At 30.2% G+C, this 23,671-nt stretch overlaps 9 protein-coding genes and 1 pseudogene across 10 annotated transcripts, besides 11 other annotated features; 7 read left to right on the top strand and 3 right to left on the bottom strand.

Annotated features, from left to right (window-relative positions):
• Nucleotides 1–1,073: 1,073 nt before the first annotated feature.
• Nucleotides 1,074–6,011: a mobile genetic element.
• TVAGG3_0485980 (MULE transposase domain-containing protein) lies at nucleotides 3,830–4,898 on the top strand (the record flags this gene model as incomplete). Its single annotated transcript, XM_001316043.2, has 1 exon — nucleotides 3,830–4,898. A coding segment is annotated over one exon (1,069 nt), but the record flags the coding sequence as incomplete, so codon positions are not given.
• Nucleotides 6,012–6,709: 698 nt separating the features above from the next.
• Nucleotides 6,710–6,818: a mobile genetic element.
• Nucleotides 6,819–6,952: 134 nt separating this feature from the next.
• Nucleotides 6,953–7,067: a mobile genetic element.
• A 142-nt stretch (nucleotides 7,068–7,209) lies between these two features.
• Nucleotides 7,210–7,318: a mobile genetic element.
• Nucleotides 7,319–7,458: 140 nt separating this feature from the next.
• Nucleotides 7,459–7,567: a mobile genetic element.
• A 141-nt stretch (nucleotides 7,568–7,708) lies between these two features.
• Nucleotides 7,709–7,817: a mobile genetic element.
• A 141-nt stretch (nucleotides 7,818–7,958) lies between these two features.
• Nucleotides 7,959–8,067: a mobile genetic element.
• A 141-nt stretch (nucleotides 8,068–8,208) lies between these two features.
• Nucleotides 8,209–8,317: a mobile genetic element.
• Nucleotides 8,318–8,458: 141 nt separating this feature from the next.
• Nucleotides 8,459–8,567: a mobile genetic element.
• A 120-nt stretch (nucleotides 8,568–8,687) lies between these two features.
• Nucleotides 8,688–8,750: a mobile genetic element.
• Nucleotides 8,751–9,433: 683 nt separating this feature from the next.
• TVAGG3_0485870 (N-acetylmuramoyl-l-alanine amidase family) lies at nucleotides 9,434–9,670 on the top strand (the record flags this gene model as incomplete). Its single annotated transcript, XM_051236042.1, has 1 exon — nucleotides 9,434–9,670. The coding sequence occupies one exon, from the start codon at nucleotides 9,434–9,436 to the stop codon at nucleotides 9,668–9,670; it is 237 nt and encodes a 78-aa protein (XP_051093866.1).
• A 24-nt stretch (nucleotides 9,671–9,694) lies between these two features.
• On the bottom strand, nucleotides 9,695–9,910 carry TVAGG3_0485860 (uncharacterized protein; the record flags this gene model as incomplete). The annotated part of the gene is made up of 1 exon (XM_051236041.1): nucleotides 9,695–9,910. One exon carries the CDS (start codon nucleotides 9,908–9,910, stop codon nucleotides 9,695–9,697), a length of 216 nt encoding a protein of 71 aa, XP_051093865.1.
• Nucleotides 9,911–10,135: 225 nt separating this feature from the next.
• Nucleotides 10,136–21,996: a mobile genetic element.
• TVAGG3_0485850 (uncharacterized protein) lies at nucleotides 10,868–11,620 on the top strand (the record flags this gene model as incomplete). Its single annotated transcript, XM_051236040.1, has 1 exon — nucleotides 10,868–11,620. The coding sequence occupies one exon, from the start codon at nucleotides 10,868–10,870 to the stop codon at nucleotides 11,618–11,620; it is 753 nt and encodes a 250-aa protein (XP_051093864.1).
• Nucleotides 12,010–12,459, top strand: TVAGG3_0485840 (uncharacterized protein; the record flags this gene model as incomplete). The annotated part of the gene is made up of 1 exon (XM_051236039.1): nucleotides 12,010–12,459. The coding sequence occupies one exon, from the start codon at nucleotides 12,010–12,012 to the stop codon at nucleotides 12,457–12,459; it is 450 nt and encodes a 149-aa protein (XP_051093863.1).
• On the top strand, nucleotides 13,483–14,184 carry TVAGG3_0485830 (uncharacterized protein; the record flags this gene model as incomplete). The annotated part of the gene is made up of 1 exon (XM_051236038.1): nucleotides 13,483–14,184. The coding sequence occupies one exon, from the start codon at nucleotides 13,483–13,485 to the stop codon at nucleotides 14,182–14,184; it is 702 nt and encodes a 233-aa protein (XP_051093862.1).
• On the top strand, nucleotides 15,759–16,457 carry TVAGG3_0485820 (annotated as a pseudogene). The gene has a single exon. A coding segment is annotated over exon 1 (699 nt).
• TVAGG3_0485810 (uncharacterized protein) lies at nucleotides 18,551–19,429 on the top strand (the record flags this gene model as incomplete). The annotated part of the gene is made up of 1 exon (XM_051236037.1): nucleotides 18,551–19,429. A coding segment is annotated over one exon (879 nt), but the record flags the coding sequence as incomplete, so codon positions are not given.
• TVAGG3_0485800 (uncharacterized protein) lies at nucleotides 20,967–21,239 on the bottom strand (the record flags this gene model as incomplete). The annotated part of the gene is made up of 1 exon (XM_051236036.1): nucleotides 20,967–21,239. One exon carries the CDS (start codon nucleotides 21,237–21,239, stop codon nucleotides 20,967–20,969), a length of 273 nt encoding a protein of 90 aa, XP_051093860.1.
• Nucleotides 21,997–22,905: 909 nt separating the features above from the next.
• On the bottom strand, nucleotides 22,906–23,478 carry TVAGG3_0485780 (DNA/RNA polymerase superfamily; the record flags this gene model as incomplete). Its single annotated transcript, XM_051236035.1, has 1 exon — nucleotides 22,906–23,478. The coding sequence occupies one exon, from the start codon at nucleotides 23,476–23,478 to the stop codon at nucleotides 22,906–22,908; it is 573 nt and encodes a 190-aa protein (XP_051093859.1).
• Nucleotides 23,479–23,671: the final 193 nt, after the last annotated feature.

Below are 23,671 nucleotides of genomic sequence, written 5' to 3'. Positions count from 1 at the left end.
GAGAAACCGCTTATCATTATGCATTACGTTATTATAAAAAAGAAATAGCTGAATTTCTTTTTTCATATTGCGGCACGTTACTATTATAATAGTTTTGTGACCGAATATTTTATTTCTTACATAAGATACTAAGCTTAATTTCCCATTAGATTATATACCTAAAAAGATTTTATCACTTTTCATTTTTTTATCACTCTTTTTAGAAGTGCTTCCACTCTGAATATTGGAGTAAATAGCTTGATCATTAACTTGTAAACATGAGTCTAGTAGGTGATAGTAAATTCCTATCTAAGGCTTGATGCATTTATAATTTAATAGTTCGCTGATTAAGAATTAATATATAACTAATCAGCAATGAGCGTTTGTTGAGTTATCCTTATTAATGGAAGCGTCCATTTAAAATTATGTATGACAACTTATTAAGGCTTAACTTTTGCATATGCTTGCTCCTTTTTAGATATATGTGTCCATTTGAGTTCGTATTGGAAACGGAATAAATATGTTCTTATGCCTACATTAGATCAGGTAATGATATCAAGCAAGCAATATCTCATAAAACCTACTAAATTCAGTCCTATGTGTCGTTAAATTAGTATCAGGATCCTGCAAATATGTATCCCTGGGGATCATTGTTTGATGAAGCACATATTAAAAATGACTTTGAATTTTCCAGGGCTAGACTTTAATATATGTTGAACTGTTTTTTTCTTGAAATTTGTTCACGAATAAAAATTATGTTTGCCTACAAATTTTTGAATTCTTTCAAGTTCAGTGCTGTCTATTTTGGCATTAATATGCATTCAGTTTTAAAACATTCACTTAATCTTTCACTAATCAGGTAATTTCAAACTGAAAACAGAAAAGATATATTAAAACTAGAATGATTAGCTTATTTTTAAATTGTAACATGAATGACCCAAGCATTAAAACAAATTTTGAATTGGATTTTTTGATTTCGTCTCTGCTTATGAGTCTGTATATCAAAAATAAAGGGTCTAAAAGAAGTCAATAACAAATGCAACGGAACTTTACAGTTATGATGATCAGAGATATTATCAGTTATCGGTAAAAAAGGGGGTTGGCGTCCTAAGGCGTCCTAGTGTAAATTTCTCAAAATTGTGATATTTACATCACATTTTTGAGAGGTTTATGGGCGTCCTAAGGGAAAATTGAATAGCTAGGGCGTCCCGAATTTTCATTCTAAGATTTAAATATATTATATACTTAAGTATACTACAAGAAATATAAAAATTAAATTTTTATTATGTTAACTTATAAGAAATTTTTTTGAATTATCGTTGATTTATTGTAATCTTTCCAGGCTATACTTTTGAAATCAACTTTACCTGTCATACGCATTAATGTAGTAGATGTCCAGGTGTAGCTATTATATCCCAGCAACATTGGTATTTTATCATTGTAAGATATCAAAATGAAGCGTTTTTTCAGATATAATTTTTCGTAAATTTTTCAAAAATAAGATGGTAAAAAAGCCTCGACTTGCTCGAAAAATAACAATTTTTTTACTTGTAAAAATAACCCTTTTACAGCATGGGCAGCTATTCAATCACTATTTCTTTTTCTAAAAGTATATTTTTCAAAAAAAATTAAGATCAAATTCGACAATTTCTTGATGAAAGCAAAAATATTACACATACTTCTAGATGCATGGGATAAAATATGCAATTATTCAATCAATTCGCATGATTTGAAAAAAAAATCTAAATTTGATAAAAATGTAGAAATTTTTTATTTTTAACTTGAGATTCGATTTTTTTGATCCAATTTGTGAATTTTTTTTGATCGGAATTTCAATTAATTTGTTGATCAAAAATGACCTCACAATGTTTGATCATAAGTGAAGTCATCTTCATGGGTATTTAGAAATTCCAAGAGAAATTGCTTATTTCTCGCAGATGTAATATCTGAGAAAATCGAATTTAAATATTCATAGAAACCCAAATCATTCTCCGGTTCGAATAATTCATCTGTTGCTTTTTCTGTTTTTTCTATGAATTTTAATAATTTGATTAATAAATCTTCATCAGGAAGAATTATTGCTGCATTTGTGATAAAATTCCATATTGAGGTAATATGGCAATAATTACATTTATAAAATGTAATTTTATCCAAAATTTTTTGGCAAATTCGCATAATAGCATTAATATTTGAAGCTGAGATTAAACCTGTGATTACTTCTGTAACTTTTGGAAAATCATCGCAATTTAATATCTCTTTATATTGAATTGAGAAATAAAAAAAATCAAATGGATTCATTTCTTCAATTTCAAGGAGATTGTAAAAATTGATAGAAGTGTTATTGCAACAAATTGTATTTGCAGCAAAAAATATCATTTGCTCGATTCCATTTTTGGAATAAATTTGCTGGAACAATGTTAAATTAAAACAGTTGCTTAATTTTTCTTCATTGTTTTCATAAAAAAGTAACAAGTTTGCAACTGAAATTTCAAAATTTTGATAATTGCCAGTTATTTCAGTAAATATATATATTTGCTTTTCTTCATCTAAAAATGGCAAATATTGATTTGCAATATTAACTAAAGTTTGGGATAAATTGTTCCAGTTTGATTTTACAATTTGTGAGCACATTATGTAATATGTAAATTTATCCGCTTTGTAGGAATTTAAAATTGTTTGTTGTTCTGTTTCAGTTAAATTACTGAATTTTTCAAGATTAATATTGTGATAAAAAATAGAATCCTTGAAACATTCTGATATCTTTTCAATGTTTAAAACGGATGCTAAAAAATGTAAAAGAACTTCATCAGTCACTGTGATTTTTTTGAAAAATTTATCCCAATTCAAGCATCCAATTGATCTTTCTGTCATTGTACTTATGCATTGATAAAGTTGATTTAATGAATCCGAAGAATAATCATTATGCTTGACTAGTTGAGTTAGTTGATACAGACTGTCGTCAGCCATTTTAAAAAAATGAATAAAATTGTATAGTAAATTATATTTGTGAAATTTGTGACGCTACATTCAATCTAAGACCAATATCTCAAAGAATTCCTCATTTAAGTATTACTTTTCATTGTTTTTTAAAAAATATCTTTGCTTATTTGTTCACTTTTTTGACATTTATTATATGCTTTTTATCATATTTCCGATGATATGAATATATATTCTATATAAGAATGACGCTACATTCAATCTAAGACCAATATCTCAAAGAATTCCTCATTTAAGTATTACTTTTCATTTTTGATTCAATTTTCGAACGGTTTTCGTAAATTTTGCATCATTTCATTTTTTAATGGGAAAATCATCTATATTTAATCAAAAAAGAGCAAACTTTACAGACGAAAATAAAATATTTATCAGGGAACAATCTGATAAATACCAAAAATCAACATCGAGAGATGAAAAAACGAATATAATCAAACAAGTTCTTCAATATTTTAATATTAAATACGCCGAAAATGAATCTAAAGCTGTCAGAAGATATTTTAGTTATATTGCAGTTAAAAATATTCCCGCAGTTACTGGAAAATATCCTGATACAATTGTTCGCAAAGATATGCTTTATTCGCATGATCATACAAATATTATTAATTCAAATAATATTGAACGTTACTACCGTTGCATCGATCATTCTTGTCAAGCACGTTATTTAGTTAAAATTGAGAACAGTTCAGTTTCCGAAGATTTACAAAAGGAACATATACCCGAATGCAGACAATTTAAAAAGTTACAAAATGAAAAAAATGATCTTCATAAATCAATGACTCTGACAGAAATATACAATAAGGCAATGGCAAAATTTTCTGAAGACAACGGCACTTTTCAGCAGATTAAAAAATTTATGACAGAACTTGCTGTTGGTACTGATGAAAACCCATTAATTAAAGATTCATTGGTCAGGGAAGTTTATAATAAGTCCAGAAAATTTTCTGTTGGAGAAAAAATTACAGACGATGAAATTGCTAATTTTTGTTTAATAAATGGCGAGCAGTTTTTCATTGGCCATGATTTTCAAGCAAATTGTGAGACGATGTTTTTTGGTTTTGAGAAGGCAATTCAATTTGCAAAAGAAGCCACAGATTTATTTTGCGATGGAACTTTTAAAATTACACCAAAACATTTTCAAAAAGGACAGATGCTAACAATTATGATTTGTGAACCTTCAACAAATCAATATCTACCACTTTTATTTATATTCATGAAAAACCGCACATTTGAATCTTATAAGAAGGCATTTGAATATATTTTTACTGTCAAGGGTATTCAATTTTCAAAGCTAATTCAAATTCATTGTGATTTTGAAAAGGGAATGATAGAGGCACTTCAACAAATTTTCCCTAAAGTCCGTATAATTGGATGCCTATTTCATTTCAAACAAGCTTTACACAGGAAACTTGTAGCACTTTATACAAAAAATTTCAATACTTTACAAAATTCTTTATTTAAGCTATATTCTATTACTCCATTCATGTCTCATGAAGAATTTGTACTTACAATGCATATAATTAATCAAAATAAAGTTGATTCGATCAAAGATTATATTGATTATTTCAACAAAGTTTGGTTGCCGCACTACAATTTAATATCTCAATATAATAATGCAACTGCAATATTCACTAATGATTGCCTCGAGAGTATGCATTCAGAATTTTCTTCGTTAAAACATCCAAACATTTATGAAGCTATTAAGAAGATATCTCAAATCCAATTAGATAAATATAACGCCATCAAAAATAACCAGAAGATCGAGCGCCATATAAAAACCGTTATCACTGATAGCTACAAAAATTATATTCTTGACTGCTTTCAAAAAGAACTTGAGAAAACAATTTTTTCTATCAAACAATACAACGTAAGTGATCTTTCTTTGGCTCAGAACGAGATTTCTCCATATGGTTCCATAGAATCGAGTTCATTGTTCGAAAATATTCCAGTTCATGATGCAGATATACTCAAATCGATCGATCTAACAGATAAAGATACAATGATCACTAAGTTTATTAATGAAAAAAGAGAAAAAATTATGGCATTATTTAATGAAACATTAAATCATCCAGATTTTAATTCATCCACTCCAATTCAAACTAATTTTGAGCAAGCCGATACAAATCAAGGTTCAGATGCTCCAATTCGCTCCGAAAATTCAAATATTGCAGACTCTACAGATTTAGAACCAGAAAATCAAAATCCTTCTACAAATCAAATGTCTAGTAATCTAGAACATAAGCTGGACCTTCTTGATCATATTGAAAAACAATTATCGAAAATGCGCTCGTTATTGGGAATTCTTCCTACTACAAATGCTATTGTTGGGCCGTCAAAACAAGTTTCAGTTAATAGCAAGCAAAATTCTGAAAAAAATAAGAAAAAATCTTCCATAACAACAAAATCAAACAATAAAAAAAAAATTCATCCGACAATCCTCCTAAACGTAAAGCTCCTATTTCGGAAAGGATTCTCAGCGATAATAACTTATATTTTCAAGTTCATCGAAAGAGATCGAAAAGCAAACGTTCCACATCTACAAAGAAAAAGAATTGATATATGAAGTCTAATTCCTTTTATAACTACTATATTTTTATTCTTATGACTAAAAAATAATATATTATTTAACAATTTTCATTTTTTTCTTTTCACAATTTCGTTTTATTTCCATTTATTGTTAAATGATTTTTAGCATACACCTTTCTTTGTTCATCTTCTAAATACAATTTATTTTTTCTTAGATATAATTCTATTCATTCAATTCGATCGTCATTTTTCAGTACATGATCGTAATTTTCAATTATTGATCGCGATTTTACTTCAGAATTTGTTTGCAATATTGCTTATCAAAATTATATCTCTATTCTCTCATTTCTGTTTAGTCAATATCATTACACTCCTATTGTCTAATAACATGCTATTAATTTTCTTAAAATTAAAAAAAAAATATCAACTTTTAAAAACAGAAACTTAACATCCTTAGGTCAATGGATTTTGATGTGAGATACATTTAATCTGTTTTTCTTTTTTTTATTTTAGTAGTATATAATGCGGGTTTTGTGACTTTTTTTGTAAACGTAAGAATTCATACAATATCGAGTGATTTTGTATCATTTTTTTTAACATATGAAGTAAAAAATGTATGATTCTTACGGTTTTTATTCTTACGTTTTTGAATAAATCAAGATTTAAAAAATTTTCAAAATTGTAAGACATTTACACTAAACCCATACATAATGAAATAAAAAAATTAAAAAAAATAAAAAAATAAACTTTAAAAATTCATGTCTTACATTTTTGAATAATTTATTTTTTAATTTGTATGAAAATGAGTGGATCAAGATTCGTAACCGTCAATCAATTAATGGATGCTCTTTCACCAATTCTTGAAAATGTTAAACAAGTAGATGTTTATTTCGATGATTATGTAGAAAGTTTATATTATAAAGGTAAGTTTAATATTAAACTTATTGCTTTTGCATTTGATAATAAATTAATTGAAAATGCAAAAATTTGGGAATTAATTCCAGATATTGAATATATAACAAATATTAATGATAAATGGTTTAAATCTTATATACGAAAAAAAGAGATCTGACATTGTGTCAGATCTCAGTAAAAGTGACATTTACATGTCAAAAAAATAGAATGAGTTTAAGTAATTAAAATTGAGGGTGAGAGTAGTATTGTATGAAATAATATCTCTCACCCTCCAATTCATCCTATGGCGCCGAAAAAATTTTGGTGAAATGCGACCACATTTCACCAAAATTTCTCGGCGCCATATAGAGAACTAGAGCCTGTGAGGTACTGATACTATCCATGTACCTCGCAGGCTCTAGTTCCAAGCCAAAATGGCTAAAAATTGCCCGCAATTGTTCACATTGCGGGCAATTTTTAGCCATTTTGGCTGGGAATTGGAGGGTGAGAGTAGTATTGTATGAAATAATATCTCTCACCCTCCAATTCATCCTATGGCGCCGAAAAAATTTGGTGAAATGCGACCACATTTCACCAAAATTTCTCGGCGCCATATAGAGAACTAGAGCCTGTGAGGTACTGATACTATCCATGTACCTCGCAGGCTCTAGTTCCAAGCCAAAATGGCTAAAAATTGCCCGCAATTGTTCACATTGCGGGCAATTTTTTAGCCATTTTGGCTGGGAATTGGAGGGTGAGAGTAGTATTGTATGAAATAATATCTCTCACCCTCCAATTCATCCTATGGCGCCGAAAAAATTTTGGTGAAATGCGACCACATTTCACCAAAATTTCTCGGCGCCATATAGAGAACTAGAGCCTGTGAGGTACTGATACTATCCATGTACCTCGCAGGCTCTAGTTCCAAGCCAAAATGGCTAAAAATTGCCCGCAATTGTTCACATTGCGGGCAATTTTTAGCCATTTTGGCTGGGAATTGGAGGGTGAGAGAGTATTGTATGAAATAATATCTCTCACCCTCCAATTCATCCTATGGCGCCGAAAAAATTTTGGTGAAATGCGACCACATTTCACCAAAATTTCTCGGCGCCATATAGAGAACTAGAGCCTGTGAGGTACTGATACTATCCATGTACCTCGCAGGCTCTAGTTCCAAGCCAAAATGGCTAAAAATTGCCCGCAATTGTTCACATTGCGGGCAATTTTTAGCCATTTTGGCTGGGAATTGGAGGGTGAGAGTAGTATTGTATGAAATAATATCTCTCACCCTCCAATTCATCCTATGGCGCCGAAAAAATTTTGGTGAAATGCGACCACATTTCACCAAAATTTCTCGGCGCCATATAGAGAACTAGAGCCTGTGAGGTACTGATACTATCCATGTACCTCGCAGGCTCTAGTTCCAAGCCAAAATGGCTAAAAATTGCCCGCAATTGTTCACATTGCGGGCAATTTTTAGCCATTTTGGCTGGGAATTGGAGGGTGAGAGTAGTATTGTATGAAATAATATCTCTCACCCTCCAATTCATCCTATGGCGCCGAAAAAATTTTGGTGAAATGCGACCACATTTCACCAAAATTTCTCGGCGCCATATAGAGAACTAGAGCCTGTGAGGTACTGATACTATCCATGTACCTCGCAGGCTCTAGTTCCAAGCCAAAATGGCTAAAAATTGCCCGCAATTGTTCACATTGCGGGCAATTTTTAGCCATTTTGGCTGGGAATTGGAGGGTGAGAGTAGTATTGTATGAAATAATATCTCTCACCCTCCAATTCATCCTATGGCGCCGAAAAAATTTTGGTGAAATGCGACCACATTTCACCAAAATTTCTCGGCGCCATATAGAGAACTAGAGCCTGTGAGGTACTGATACTATCCATGTACCTCGCAGGCTCTAGTTCCAAGCCAAAATGGCTAAAAATTGCCCGCAATTGTTCACATTGCGGGCAATTTTTAGCCATTTTGGCTGGGAATTGGAGGGTGAGAGTAGTATTGTATGAAATAATATCTCTCACCCTCCAATTCATCCTATGGCGCCGAAAAAATTTTGGTGAAATGCGACCACATTTCACCAAAATTTCTCGGCGCCATATAGAGAACTAGAGCCTGTGAGGTACTGATACTATCCATGTACCTCGCAGGCTCTAGTTCCAAGCCAAAATGGCTAAAAATTGCCCGCAATTGTTCACATTCCCATCTTTTGTTGGTAAGACGAAGAATATGAAATAAATTATGAAGAAGATAATGATGAATAAAATATCACTTTTTATATTTTTGACACGTAAAGTTGTCACTTTTCTGTCAAACCGTTTTTATCGTTTTCGTATATAACATAAACAAATTCCAACCACAAAAGTTCTTTGTAAATTAATGATCAAAACTGAGGAAAAAGAATTTAACGGGTTTAAATATCATCCAAATAAAGTTTCAGAACTAGAAAATGAAAAACTTCAGAAAAAATTAAACGATAGACTTTCAAATGATCGTATTGAAAAAATAAATAAACTAGCAGAAGTTGCATTTAATAATGAAATATTTGATGAATATAACCTTGAACTCAGTGATGAGCTTTAAGGACCCGGGCTCAACGAGTCATGATTTATGAAATCAATAATTTGATTTATTCGCTCTTCAATAATTTCTATTCTTTTTGTTAAATCATCAATTTTCATTAATGAGGTGATTCTTGATTGAGGAATAGATTTCAAACTAACCACTCCTTTTATTTTTGAAATTTTGAATCCATCAACTTTAAACATTTTATTCAATTTACATGTTGTCAATTCTTCAAATAATTTTTTATTATTAGCATAATAGTCATTAAATTCATCAACAGATGAAAAAAATTTTATTTCAGTAATTGGTTTAACAACGTTTATTTTTTGTTGAACATTTTCACTTTCATTTATTTCTTCCTCCTCTGTTTCATTTATTTTTAAAATTGGTTTCATTTATCATTAAATAAAAATTAGAATATAAGTGATGAAATATATTTTTTAATTAATATTAAATCAGAAATGGCGGCAGGATTCTTTAAAAAATTATGGGATGGAATTAAGAAAGCTGCAGGTTGGGTTTATAAAAAGGTTATTAAACCTGTTGCAAACTTTTTGGCACCAGTAGCGAAAACGGCAGGAACTATCATAGGTGGAGTATTAGGTACTAAAGCAGGTAATCCGGCGATGGGAGCACAAGCAGGTAACGCAATTGGTGGAATTGCTGAAGGAATACTTAATAAAATAGGGGGTAAATAGTGGAAAAATAAATAAATATTATTTTTATCTTAGTATTGGTTGTAGTCTTTGATAAACTTTTTCTCCTTTATTTAAAATTTCTCTTATTGGGGCAGCTTTTGGTGTTATTGATTCAGCAACGTCACTAATTGCTTCTTTATTCTTAAATATCCAATTCGCTCCTTTCTTCATTGTTTCCCAAACTTTATGCGCTCCTCTTTTTACTTTATCCCACAGTTTCTTAAAGAATCCTGCAGCCATAGTTGATTATTTCATTAAAATTAAAAATTCATTTTCATCTTTTAATTTTGATTTTTTATTTAATAATAAATGACGACTAACTATTTGGTGCCAAACACTAAACCAATTAATGGAAATGTGTTTCATTCATTCGAAAAGATAAATGAAATATTTGCAAAGAATGACGGAAGAAGATATTATAGAGAACTTGAAAGTTCATGCTATGACTCTGATGCTCCATATTTTGATGATAAACAAACTCATTTAAGAATTACAAATCCGGCTCATGATGTGAACCAATTAGGTGACACATATATTAAACGCAAAGTTAAAGCAACTCTAGTTTCAAATAAAGCTTTCACATGTGATGCCGCTTTTAAATGTATGCGTTTATTCGTTGGTTACAAATCATCAAATCAAAGCTTTAAACAATTAGAAGTAGAAACCGAAAGAGGTGATGCCGGTTATCTTCAGATGGATTGCGCCCGTGAATCTTTCGCATTTGCAACATATAAACCAAAATCAGAAAGGAAAGTTAAAAAGTTTGTTCATTCGTTATATAATAATGTTCAAAAATATGATAACTCAGTATGTGGTAAATATATTGACCCTTCAGAAGTTTTCAAGAAAGCAAATGAAGAAGTTGATATCACTTTTGATATGATTATTCCAGTAAATGATTTGTTAGCATTTCAGGCGTTCGATGATTATCCTAAATCATTTGGTGAAATCATTCTTAAATATTATGTTTTCAGGGATACTTTAGTATTTTGTCAGGTTGACCCGTTAAGAGTTGCTGATTTACAAAATTACGTTTATGAAAAGATAACTGATGAAAATTATGAAAAGATTATGAATCATGTTTATAAATATGATCGCAAATTCCAACAAATCGGACTTCCTGCCAAATTAATTACAAGCTTAGCCGCTACATCTGCTGACGCAACAGTTGATGACGTTATTATTTCATGCACAAAGATGGAAGTTTTAGAGGATAAATGCATTACACCAGGATACGGTTTAATTGAAGAATCAGTTAAAGCAATACCACGTTTATTCAGTAAGGAAGATCCATTCATGATTCCAGCTCAACATATTGACGTTCGTTCACTAAATGGAGGTTGCATCACTCCTGAAGGTATCAGTTCAGATTTCTCATACGCTCTTCATAATGTTACAGATGTTGTGTTAGCATTTCCGAAGAATGCAATGCAAAGAACGGTTTTAGAAAATCCAATGCTTCGAGGTCTTCAGGTCACTATAGATTCCAGAAACTTTCCCGATCAAGCGATGACCACAGTGGGCGACATATTCTTTACACGTATGCTTCAAGCTTCTGATTTAGATGGAGTGAATGAATGCACGGAAGAATACGAGGACTCATTAACTAGACCACTGAATGATGATAATGGCGTGCCATTAGCTAGAACATGGAAAGACCAAACTTCATTCTTATGCACTATTCCAGTTCAACGTGATGGAGCGGGTATATTCTTTGATGGATTAGAAACTTTCAACTCACAAGTTACAGTACAAGTGAAAGCTTATCCAATCATTCAGGGTGTAAATGACACTTACTGTTCAAAGGTGACAAATCCTCCTCAGGTTTGGTTTACTAGGACTACGTATTGGACATGGACACCGGATGAAGGTTTGAAATATCATCCAACAGGTACACCACCACAGTATAGAAGTTCATATGATGAAATATTGATGAATAGAAATGTATAAAATTATAAATTTATTTTTGATTAAATGGATTTAAATTCTGAAGAATTAGCGGGAGTATATAATACATACGTAGATGATATGATTAATGAAGCATTGAGTGATAATAGAAATGCTCTATCTAAGGAAAAATTAATGAAAATTCCATATTCTGAATGTTACTTAAATTCAATCACTGCAGCAATTGGTAAACAAAATAAAGGTAAAACATTAACGATATTAAAACAAATTATCATTATTGCTAACACTTCCCCCATTCACATGTGTTAATTTATATCAACCGTTCAGGTTCACCTTCAGATGATACATTTGAATCTTTAAAGCATTTAATCAAAATTCCAATTATTTATTTATCACAAGAAGAAGCAGAAGATTATTTAAAAAACTTTTTAATGTATAAAGAATTATATAATACAATCAAGAAGCAAGGATTAGAGGATAAAATTATTGATAAACAACGGGATGAATTATTTGAAACACTTTCTATTTCAAATTTTGATAGAGAATTTTTGCATTCACTCATTTTTCTAGATGATGCGGTGAAATCAAAACTAATAACAAATGAGAAATCATATTTTAATCAGTTATTAACTCAATGTCGACACATTCAGTGTTCATTCTTCATGGCTGTTCAATACTTCAAAGCATTAAGCACAAACATTAAATCAAATCTATCAACACTTTTCATTTTCAGTGGTTTTAGTCGTCAACAGTTGAACGTTATGCTTTATCAAGTGAATTTACCAATGAGCATTAATGAACTTTACACACAATATCAACAATTAGGTGAACATGGAAAAATAATAGTTGATTTAAATAAAGGATGTGTTAAATTTGATTAACTTTTTATAATTAATTTTTATTTTTTATTTATAATTAAACATGACAGAAATAGCAAATCTTTTACAGGTTCCATTAAAACAGGGACAAACAAAAAGGGGGTGTGTATAATAGAACTATGAAAGTTCCAGACGGAATGAAAGAATTAGTTCATATTGTTGCTGGTCTTCAAAAAGATGTAAAACAAATGAGAAACGTTTTAACATTACCAGAAGCTCAAGCATATGCCAAACGTCAAGGTCCAAATTGGGAAGCACATGAAGCAGACATTACAGGTCCAAATGGAAAACCTGATGGTATAAATGAAGTTTTCGTTACTGATGGTCGAGGTAATATTAAAGTCATAAATGGTTAAATTAACTGTATCTGATTATCCTAAACGTAAAGCATATAATGAATGTTATCCTATGCAATTTGATGAAAATGGAAAAGCTGTTAAACAATACATTGGAGAAGGTGAACATGCCCAATTAATTCATACCGTCATAATCCATATTCATATTTCAATGAAGAATTAAACGCTATTGAAGAAGGACCGGATGGATTACCACAATATGTTAATCAGTTTGATGGTCAATATGCAAATTTGAGACCTGAAATTCCAGCTAAGAAATTCTTTAAAGTTGCTTTATTCGATCCAGTGTTCAATGAACAGAAAGAAGCAATGAAAGCAGAATTTAAACCAATTCAAGTGGCAAGAATTTCTTCATCTTCACTTGCAGAAGCGTTCAAGGAATTGATAAAGAAACCACTTTATTCTCAACAAGGTTATAACTTTGATTTAATTAAAGAAAGTGATAGACGTAAATTAGAAAAATCAGATGGTTTTAAGAATGCATGTAATGAAATGATTAAAGATATTGTAAATGATGAAATAAGACTGGAAGAAACTCAAAGCAATATCAATAACATTATTGGTGCAGTTACAAAGAAAGTATAAGCAAACAATGATGAACCTTGGGATATTACCGTAACAACTAAATAAAACTTTAAATATATATTTTTCTTTTTTTATTCAATTATAAATGAGAAGACGTTTCACAAGTCAAAAGAACACTAACGCAAAAGCAGAGATTACGGTTGGTTATAACGTAAATGATGATAAATCACGAATTATTCAAAATGTTAAAGTTAATGTTAGCCCTGAATTAACAAGGTCAGCAACTCAACCAAATTTATTAACTCGTGACTTACCGAAGAATGAGGAGAATGAAGAAAACCATGAGAATGGAGACCCAATCATTTTATCTGAACCCGGTAAAGAACCCGTTGAAATCCCCACATATCCAACATACCCCCCACCTCTTTCATCAAACATCGAGAACCCAGGAATATACGATTCCAGTCGCAATGCGCCATATAAAATAGACATTAATTCTGAATTAATGAAAATTTACCGTGATATAATAACTGATAATTATGATTCAATAATAAATTTAATTGATCAATCCGGTTTAATTATTTTACCTTATGAATCATTAATTCACATTATCGCCATTCTTTGTGATGTTCAAGATTCAGACGTTAAGATTCAATTTTTCATAGATGATGAGGTTTCATGCTGCGGAACAGTTGCAAAAATAAATCCTATAAAGGATATTAGCACAATTAAGATATCAAAGAACGGAACAACAACTGAACTTCATTTAACATATAATGATATTTATAATAAAATAGTTGATGAATATAAAATATCACTTGAAAAATTCTTTGTTAAGGCTATTTAATATTCAAGCATTAACATTATTGAATAATAATCCTTTGAATCATAATCAATAATAATTGACCTTTCACCAGTTTCTATCGTTTGTTTTATTTTTTTTGTTCCCCACTATCTGGATCGGTCATTGTAATTGTTTTTGTTATAGTATCAGCTTTATCTTTAACTTCAATCTTTTTTCCATCAGGATATTTAAACCAAAATTCCAAAAATTCGATATTGTCAATCTGTTCATATTTTAATCTATCAATTGCATTTTTAATACCATCTGAAAATCTTATGAAATGGTCATTATATGGGTTTGATTGAACTAAATTTGAATGAAGTGAAATATAACCCGATGATGAATATGACATTGACTCATATTTTCTGAAAACACTGAAATTTATAACATGAATGAATTTCTTATTCGTTGAATTTATGAATTCTTGAGGTAATCTTATTCTAGTTTTATTTATCACTGGAAAATAACGCTTTACCATATTTTTAATCGTAATAAAAATGTCAATTATCAATATTATTTCGAATAATAGTTGTGAATTAAATTTAACAGTTAGTGGAATTTATAATGTTACTCTCGTTTCTGTGAGTGGTAAATTTAATCCCATTCTTTTAGACCCTTCAGATTATATATCATTTATTAAAGATGACCTTGAAAAAACGTATGATATGTATATAAATAATGTGATAACGAAATGGGATATTAACACAATTTTAAGTTATTTAAATGAATCATTTATCGTTTGGTATGAAGAAAATTTTAAATCAAAACCTGATAAACTTTTTGAACTTGATGAAATAAATAACCTTATTAAATTCCCGCTGAAAATTAAATTTTGTACTCCTCATCTTCGTTCAATGTTGGGGATATTAAATTTTGAAAAAGATGTTGGGGATGTTTTGTATTCTGACACTGGTTCCAATTTCATTTTAATCAAATGTGATAAAGTTAATACCCCAATGAGATTTTCACATCAAACATTAGACCCTAACTCTTACCCATCAATACAAAACATTTTATCCATCAACTTAAACATATTTTCTTTATCATATCCGTTTCAATTATCCGGGAATTCATTTATTCTTCATTCAAAAGATTTATCAAATATTAAATTTAGAATAACTGACCTATTTGATTGTGATTTAGAATTTATGAATGAAATATTATGGCAATTTCAAATAGAAAAAATAGCTGATGAGATAACAGATTAAATATTTATTTTTAAATCATAATAAATGATTAAACAACAGCAACCACAGCAACTTAAGGCACAGACCATTACATACGCACATATGCATATAATTCAAAGACGGCAGAACAAACGCAAAGGTTGAAATATGGAGATTTGGAGATAGTATTGAAAAATGACCATTTTGAATTCGTTTGCAAGGGTGGTGCAGTGATATCAAATATAAAAGAAATTTTATTTATGAATTCAAAAATTAAAGGAATAACGGATGATATAACATCAATTCCACCAGAAGAACAAAGATATTACGCATTAAATGCATTTCCTAAAGTTTTGAAGATTGGAAGATTTAATTTAAATGAGGAATTCATAGAAGGTTTCCTAAATGACATAATGAAGAAAGCAGATAAGGAATATGTGGATAGTGAGTTAATGAAGAAGGCAGATAAGGGACTTGTGGCTAGTGCATTAATGAAGAAAGCAGATAAGGAATATGTTAATGAAAAAGATAATGAAATTATCGAAAAGGTTGAATGGTACCATGAACGGACATCGAAGATTTTAAAAACTAAAGCTGATACAGGATGGGTTTCAGAATGTTTAGACCTTAAAGCAGATAAAACTTATGTTAACGATGAGTTAGAGAAGAAAGCAAATAAAGAATATGTGAATGAAATATACCAAAGTTTGATAGGAACAACTAAAAATATTGAAACTATTGCTGGTGACTTTTTCGTCTATGAAGAAAATAAATATTTTAGAGGGCAATTGGTACATTCCTTAAAAAATGGTATACGGTATAAACTCATTCCGAAAAATAACAATGAAATGTATGTAAGTTATAAAAAGAATGATGACACACAAGTTAAAGTTCCATTAGACAACAACTGTTACTTAAACTTATATGGAGACGAACAAAAGAAATATTTAAGAGTTTATGAAATGACGGATATGACATTACCTAACGTAGCTCCAGCACCATATTATTATGACTATGGTGTTGACGCACGTGTAGACCCAAAAAAGCAAACATTATATTTAGATTATTATAGATATAAAAGATATAATGCAATAGAAAAAACGAGAATAGTATATTATTATATAGATGACAAAAATAAATATTATAGTCAAGATTTTACATACCCTGAAAACATAAGATTATATTATAAAAAATATTCTGACACAAACCAGAAGAAACCCGAAATAGTTACACTATATTTTAAGTTCAAAAGAGACAATCCTATATTATCTCATATGTTTGATTTAATGAACCCAGTAGGTTCTATTTATACATCTATGGATGTGAGAGGTCCTCAAGCAATGTTTGGTGTTGGTGCATGGGAACAAATAGTCGACAGGTTTTTGTATTGTGCAAACTCTTCAAAGGAAACAGGGGAAGTAAAACGATTACAGGTGAAAATTTACCTGCACACAGTCACTACATAGATTTAAGTACATCTCAAGCGGGTTGGCATAAGCATAGATATTGGGATTGGTCAGGAATGACAAAAGGTAAAGGATATGATGTTAAAGACAACGTTAAGTTTGCCATAAATTGTTACTGGAGTGACACTCAGGGAGAAGGAAACCATACACATCGCGTTTCAGGATATACACAAACAACGGGACAAAGTAAAGATTACATGCCACATTTATGACTGTATTCGCATGGTATAGAGTTCAATGAACGCTCAATGTTTGTGAAACAAACTTTAGGAGCTCCAAAAGAGCAAACGGCATAATTTAAATTTTTATTTTAGTATAAATGAAGATTCTACCATATGGTGTTATTGGAAGAGATAAAGATGGAAACCCAATATTTGATCCAAAGTTAAAATTAAAGTTACTGACAAGACAACAACTTGAAAAGTTGCTGAAACCAAAACAGAATGAGAAAATGAGAAAGAAAAAAAATTTAAATTATGCAATTTTATTTTTATCATAAATGACCAAATTAATTAAGCCAACTATTTCTAAATTAATGATACCAATGAAATCATTTCGTGGAGTACTTATCCCAGGTTCTTCACAATTAGCCGGGGCAAGTGTTGTGACTCAAGGTGGAACATTAGCGAATCCATTCAAATTATTAACTAAAGATGAACTTAATAAAATGATGATAAAATAACTGATAACAAAATTTTATTTCACTGCTACCATAAAAACAGGTGAAAAAACAGGTGAGATCTCACCTCTTCACCTAAATTATATTTTTGTTCAAAGCTTCCACGAGAGAAAAGATTCCTCATTCGCTAAGGATTCCAAAAATGAAAAAATCATTGATTTCGGCTGAGAAAAAACAGCAAAACCCTTCTTCCACGGGAACAAAGAAATAAAGAAGAAATAAAGAAGAAATAAAGTAAATTTTTTATTTCCCAGTTATTCAATAATTAATTATTATTGAAGAACTGAAGGTGTCACTATGTCACTCAGTGTCACTCGGTTATTTAACTTCTCTGAAAAATTGTGACAACATGACATTTTGACAACAGGTATGGAAATATGTGTTATTGTTAATGTTTATGTTAATGATTTCAGGTTATTCAATAATTAATTATTATTGAAGAACTGAAGGTGTCACTATGTCACTCAGTGTCACTCGGTTATTTAACTTCTCTGAAAAATTGTGACAACATGACATTTTGACAACAGGTATGGAAATTTGATGCAGCCCAAAAATAAAGTTAGTTTTAAAATTATTTTTATTTTTTTATTCCTATATAAATGACAACAACAAACAACAACAGCAACTTTATCGTTTCTGATGAAAAAGTTATTGATTCATTAGCTGAGGAATTAGTTGTGACAGAAACTAAAACCCTCAACGAAAGAATTGGTGAAAACAAGATTGATTTACATAACTACCTCAAACACGATGGAGGAAGAGGAAGGAAAACTGGTATGGCTTTATTAGTAAATAAAATTTCAAATTTAACGATTATAGATGTTGATATCAATAAATCATACAATGATGAACTTAAAGAAACAGTTAGAAAAGACATTTTATCAAAACTTTCGGATAAAGATGTTATCGTTAAAACCGCTTCAGGAGGTCTTCACATTTATTGCAACACTAATTTCTTTTATTCAACCTCGAACAGAATGATTAAATGTTATTCCTGCAATGATTATGATATTGATATAATGACTTCTATGGATGATTCAAAGCGTTCTTTAGTAGTTATGGCTGATTCAAGAGTTCGCAAGAATGCAACAGAACCAATCAATACATACTCATTCATTCGTGGAAGTTACGACTCGACCATAACCAGAACAGTGAATGATATATTAAATGATTTGAATATTAAGGTAAGAGTTGAACAGAAGAACGAAGAAATAAAGACTATCATGAATGAAAACAAAGATGTAAACATTGACGATAAACTTGCCCAGAGCATAGTTGATGGCATCTGTGATTTTGAAGTACATAATGACGGTGGAAATATGAATTTAGAAAAAGAAGTTACATTATTCACACTGTTTCAAGCTATTAATTCGTTACCTAATCATTTAATTAATGAAGCATACGATAACGTTTATAACTTCTGCAATTTAACTGAAAATGCAAAAAGTAATTTTGAAAAAGCACGTAATAGATATGCACATTTAATGACTTCTCCATTTGTTTTAGTGAAGATTCTAAAAATATATCAAAAGGAATATTATGATGAATATGTTTTACCTTTATTACGTAAGCCAAAAATAACATTTGATATCAAACTTGACGACTCGTTTTTGATAACAGATATTAGACGCAAGGCTGAAAATCATCAGTATAAAAACAGTTCTGAAGTAATTGAGGATTTATCACGTGTAATCCGTTTTGTAGATTGTGGAAATAAATATTTCATTCAAAAAGATTACAACATACACGATAAAATGAATCAAATATCATTCGTTCTTCAATCAAACATGAAAGAGTCACTCAAAATGATTAAATTATTTAAAGAAGAAGGTAAAACAATAACAGCATGGGATGTACTACTAAATCAATTATCCTCATTAACCGTTAAGGGTGTTTGCTTTAAATCTGATTCCCCCGATGTTTTCTCACGTTTCATGGTTATAAATACAACATTCTTGAAAAGCCTGATTACTCAAAAATTGAGATGTTTATGAATTTCATTAAAGAAACCATTTGTGATAATAACGATGAAGTGTATAAATACCTTCTCGGCTGGATTGCATCAATGATTCAACATCCTGGAATCAAGAATGAAACAGCAATTATTTTGAAAGGACTTCAGGGAACAGGTAAAAACAGATTTACTGACATTATTTCTGAACTTCTCGCTGGTTATTCATGCAAAAACATTACTGAAATAGGTGAGCTAACGGGTAATTTCAACTCAGTTGTTGAAAATAAAATGTTTCTTGTACTTAATGAACTCAAGAATGTTGGTGAAGACAGACTCGCAAACTTCAACGCTTTGAAATCAATTATTACGGATAATGAGATTAGAATTAATGAAAAGAATCAACCCAGAGAACAGCACAGAACGTTGCAAACTTCATTTTCGTAACTAATAACGTCTACCCTGTCAAAATTGAAGTTGGAGACAGAAGATACGTAGTTTTAAGAGTTAATGGTAAATTCAAGGGTCAATTTGATTACTTCAAGAATTTGATGGATTCATGCACAAAGGAATTTATGATAATTTACTGACGTATTTTATCAATTACGACCTTTCATCATTTTAATGTACGAATCATACCGATGACTGAAGCCAAACAAGATTTAATTGAATTATCAAAACAAATCCTTTAGATGTATGGATAAATACACATTATGATGAATTGTGTGCAGGTATGACGTGTAAAAAATGCTCTATTCTGCAAACCATCAGACATGAAAGACAAAAACTTTCAAATGAGCATTAAAGATAAATGTGATAAGAAACAGAGAAGAATAGATGGTAAACAAACATGGTGTTATGTTTTGAAAGAAGAAATGAAAGGATTATATAAACAGGTTGAACCAAACGATAATGATGATTCATTTACTGACGATGAAATACCTGTAAATGAAGCTTTATAAAGTATGATTTGAATTTATTTTTGCATTAATCCTGTGATGTTGTCAAAATGTCATGTTGTCACAATTTTTCAGAGAAGTTAAATAACCGAGTGACACTGAGTGACATAGTGACACCTTCAGTTCTTCAAAAATAAATAATAAGTGCCTTCCTCCTTTCATACCTGTTGTCAAAATGTCATGTTGTCAAAATGTCATGTTGTCACAATTTTTCAGAGAAGTTAAATAACCGAGTGACACTGAGTGACATAGTGACACCTTCAGTTCTTCAAAAATAAATAATAAGTGCCTTCCTCCTGTGTTGTTGTCAAAATGTTATGTTGTCTCAAACTTTAGAACGGACTGAAAGTCCTGAGCTCCAAAAGAGTAAACGGCATAATTTAAATTTTTATTTTTATCATAAATGAATACCCCACAAGCTCAAAATTTACCACGAATCATAACAAGGGAGGAAATGATAAAAATGATGCAAGAACATGTTAAAAATAACAAACCACTAAAACTGAGAAAATGTGGTTATGCAGTAATGATGGAAAGAGAGATGTTGTCGAAGAGGAATAAAAATTAAATTTGGATTGAGTTTAAAAATTCATCTTTATTAAATTCATCTCTTCCAATCAATTTATTTATTCTATTAAATTCTTTTATTTTTGCTTCACTCAGTTTAAGGATTGAACGGTAAGTTTCTAATTTTTCGATTATTTCTTTCCTCTCTTTATCGTTTTCAACCCCACCGCATTGTGGCTTCTTTTTGTAATAGCATATTTTTGATTTAATTCTGTTTAGTTTCTTTTTATATTCATTGTCTGGACTCTTGGATGCTTCGTTGTCACTCATTTCTTACGAAATAAAAAAATTAAATATTATTTAAATATAATGGAGTAATAAAATAAATCGGAATTTCTATTAATTTATTGTTAACCTCAACTAATGCATTGCCGTTAATATATCTAACAAATTCAGCTATTGTGTCAAATCTTCGTCTTCTTTTTGTCATTGATTTATCAGTTTTTCCATAATCGAGATGAATCAAAACTTTATCCCCTTGTTTAAAATTCATGAGCCCCGAATTAATTTGTTCACGTTTAACATCATTCAACCTTTCCATTTGCTTTCTAATATATTCCCATTCTTTTGAAATATCATTTTTCATTTCCACTGGTTTCATGTTTATTGTTCTATGCCATGTATTATTGTAATAATATACTAACTGTTGTATGATGGAGTCATGATTTCCATCCCAGTATATCTGACCGTTAACCCCTAACGCATCTCTAAGAGTTCTCATTACCGCATCAACTATTTTATTATGAAACGTATATGGAGAGGATGAAAAGTAAAAATTAATTTGTGGGAAATAATGAGTCATAGCTGCCTGAAATCCTTTATCACCATCACCCCTGATATTATCTACTCTTTCATGATCTAGTAAGTATTGAATAGCTCTTCTTGTTTCCTGTTCTGTTTTCCCTTTCACTGGAATGCAATATAAATATCTGGTGTTAATGTTAATGGTAAATAAATAAGTAACGTTTCCTTTTGAATATTCTAAATGATCGATTTCATATGAATATGGATATGGTGCAAATGAAGGGCGACTAAATTTTTCCTTTAACGGTTGAATTTTTGGGTCAATTGGTTTATTTAATATCTTGAAATCCTTTTTAAAATCTTTTTGTTTCTTTAATGTTTGAAATGGATATAATAAAGTGAATGATGAAGATTAACTGAAGGAGGAGGTTTTGGTGTTGCAGGTACTGTCGTTAGAGGTTTTGGTGTTGCAAGTGGTTTAATTTTATCTGCTTTGATTTTGGATGATGAAGTTTTGGAATTCCTTCCTTCCTTCATTAATTCTGGATGTATTCTATTCATTTGTTTTAAATATGCTGTATATAAAGGTTTAATATACTTTCCCGCTTCGAGTTTATGTTGAAGGATGAATTCCAAAAGTTGATCTTCATTTAAAAGTCGGGCTGAATATGGTTTAACTAATGAATCATAAATTAAAGCTTGTGCATCATTTATGGTCTGAAGGACCTGGGCGTTTTGCACCTTTTGTTTTTGCTTCTTTTGCTTTTGCGGCTCAGGATTATATAATTTATATAATTCATCAATATCTTCTTCTGTTAATACTTTATTTTTAAATCTTTCAATTGTTTCAGTTGTGATTTAGTTTTTCCCTTTGAATATTCATTATTTTTAATTTTGTCTTTAATTTTAGAAATTATTCTATCATGATATTTCAAAATTTCATTTTTATAATATGGATAATAATATCCATATCATCACCCGTTATATTATTATTATATTTTTGGAGATATGATTTTAATTCATAATAACTAAGAAATTTTTGATTAAGTACTAAATCATCAATTAAATTTTCTAAATCTGAGTTATCCATTTATATAAAAATAAAATAAATGTTTTAAGGGTGCCCACCTCTTTGAATCATAGTATCAAAAACATCATTAACGGTTCCTTTTGTCTCTTCTGTGGCATTTTATTAAATAAATGGCATACAACATCCATTTTCACAACACACAGCCTTAGTGTGTGCTCCTGTTAATGCAGTCTTACCAATTGTTAAGCGAGTCATTGACCCGTTTTTAAGTTGTAAATTAATATTCTGACCATCAAATATCACTTTATCATTTATTATATCCAAATAATTTTTAGGTGTTAATTGTTTATTTTGTCGTAAACTAACTCCTTTCATTTTTTGTGCAATCTTTTTAAAATCACTTCCATCAATTGAACCGTTGAATGATGTATAACACTTGGGGCATAAAGCAACCATGTTATCACCTTGTTTCTCAATTGCTAAACCCAATAACTTCTTCTCATGTGCTTTTTCTTCAGCTTTATTCTTTAATTTAGGTTTAAATTTCTCATTAAAACAAAAGAAATCAAAAGGTGCGAATTTGTAAATGTTTTTATCATAAAATTGTTTATCAGTAACAATTGCTTGAAATGCTTGAGTGTTAGGAAGATTTGGGTCGCCAGCGATTGCCCAATAAGATGAATCAGTATCACCTTCAATGAAATGAAAACGATTAACATTCATGCATTTATACATAAAATCATAAATGAAAACCAAATACCAGTATTTTGCGTTATCTAAAGTGAAGAATGCCTCTTGTAAACATGTATCACATCTATAAAATCTATCTTTAAGCATCACTTGATACGTATCTTCACCTATTTCTCTTATGTTTTTAAACTTATTTGACATACATGCAACGCGTGCCTTCTGTGCATTCATTATTTTA

The sequence above is a fragment of the Trichomonas vaginalis genome, chromosome II (assembly GCF_026262505.1).
Source record: "Trichomonas vaginalis G3 chromosome II, whole genome shotgun sequence".
Classification (NCBI taxonomy): Eukaryota; Parabasalia; order Trichomonadida; family Trichomonadidae; genus Trichomonas; species Trichomonas vaginalis.
Note: the sequence above shows the minus strand (reverse complement) of the source record. Positions and strands in the feature narration are given on the sequence as shown.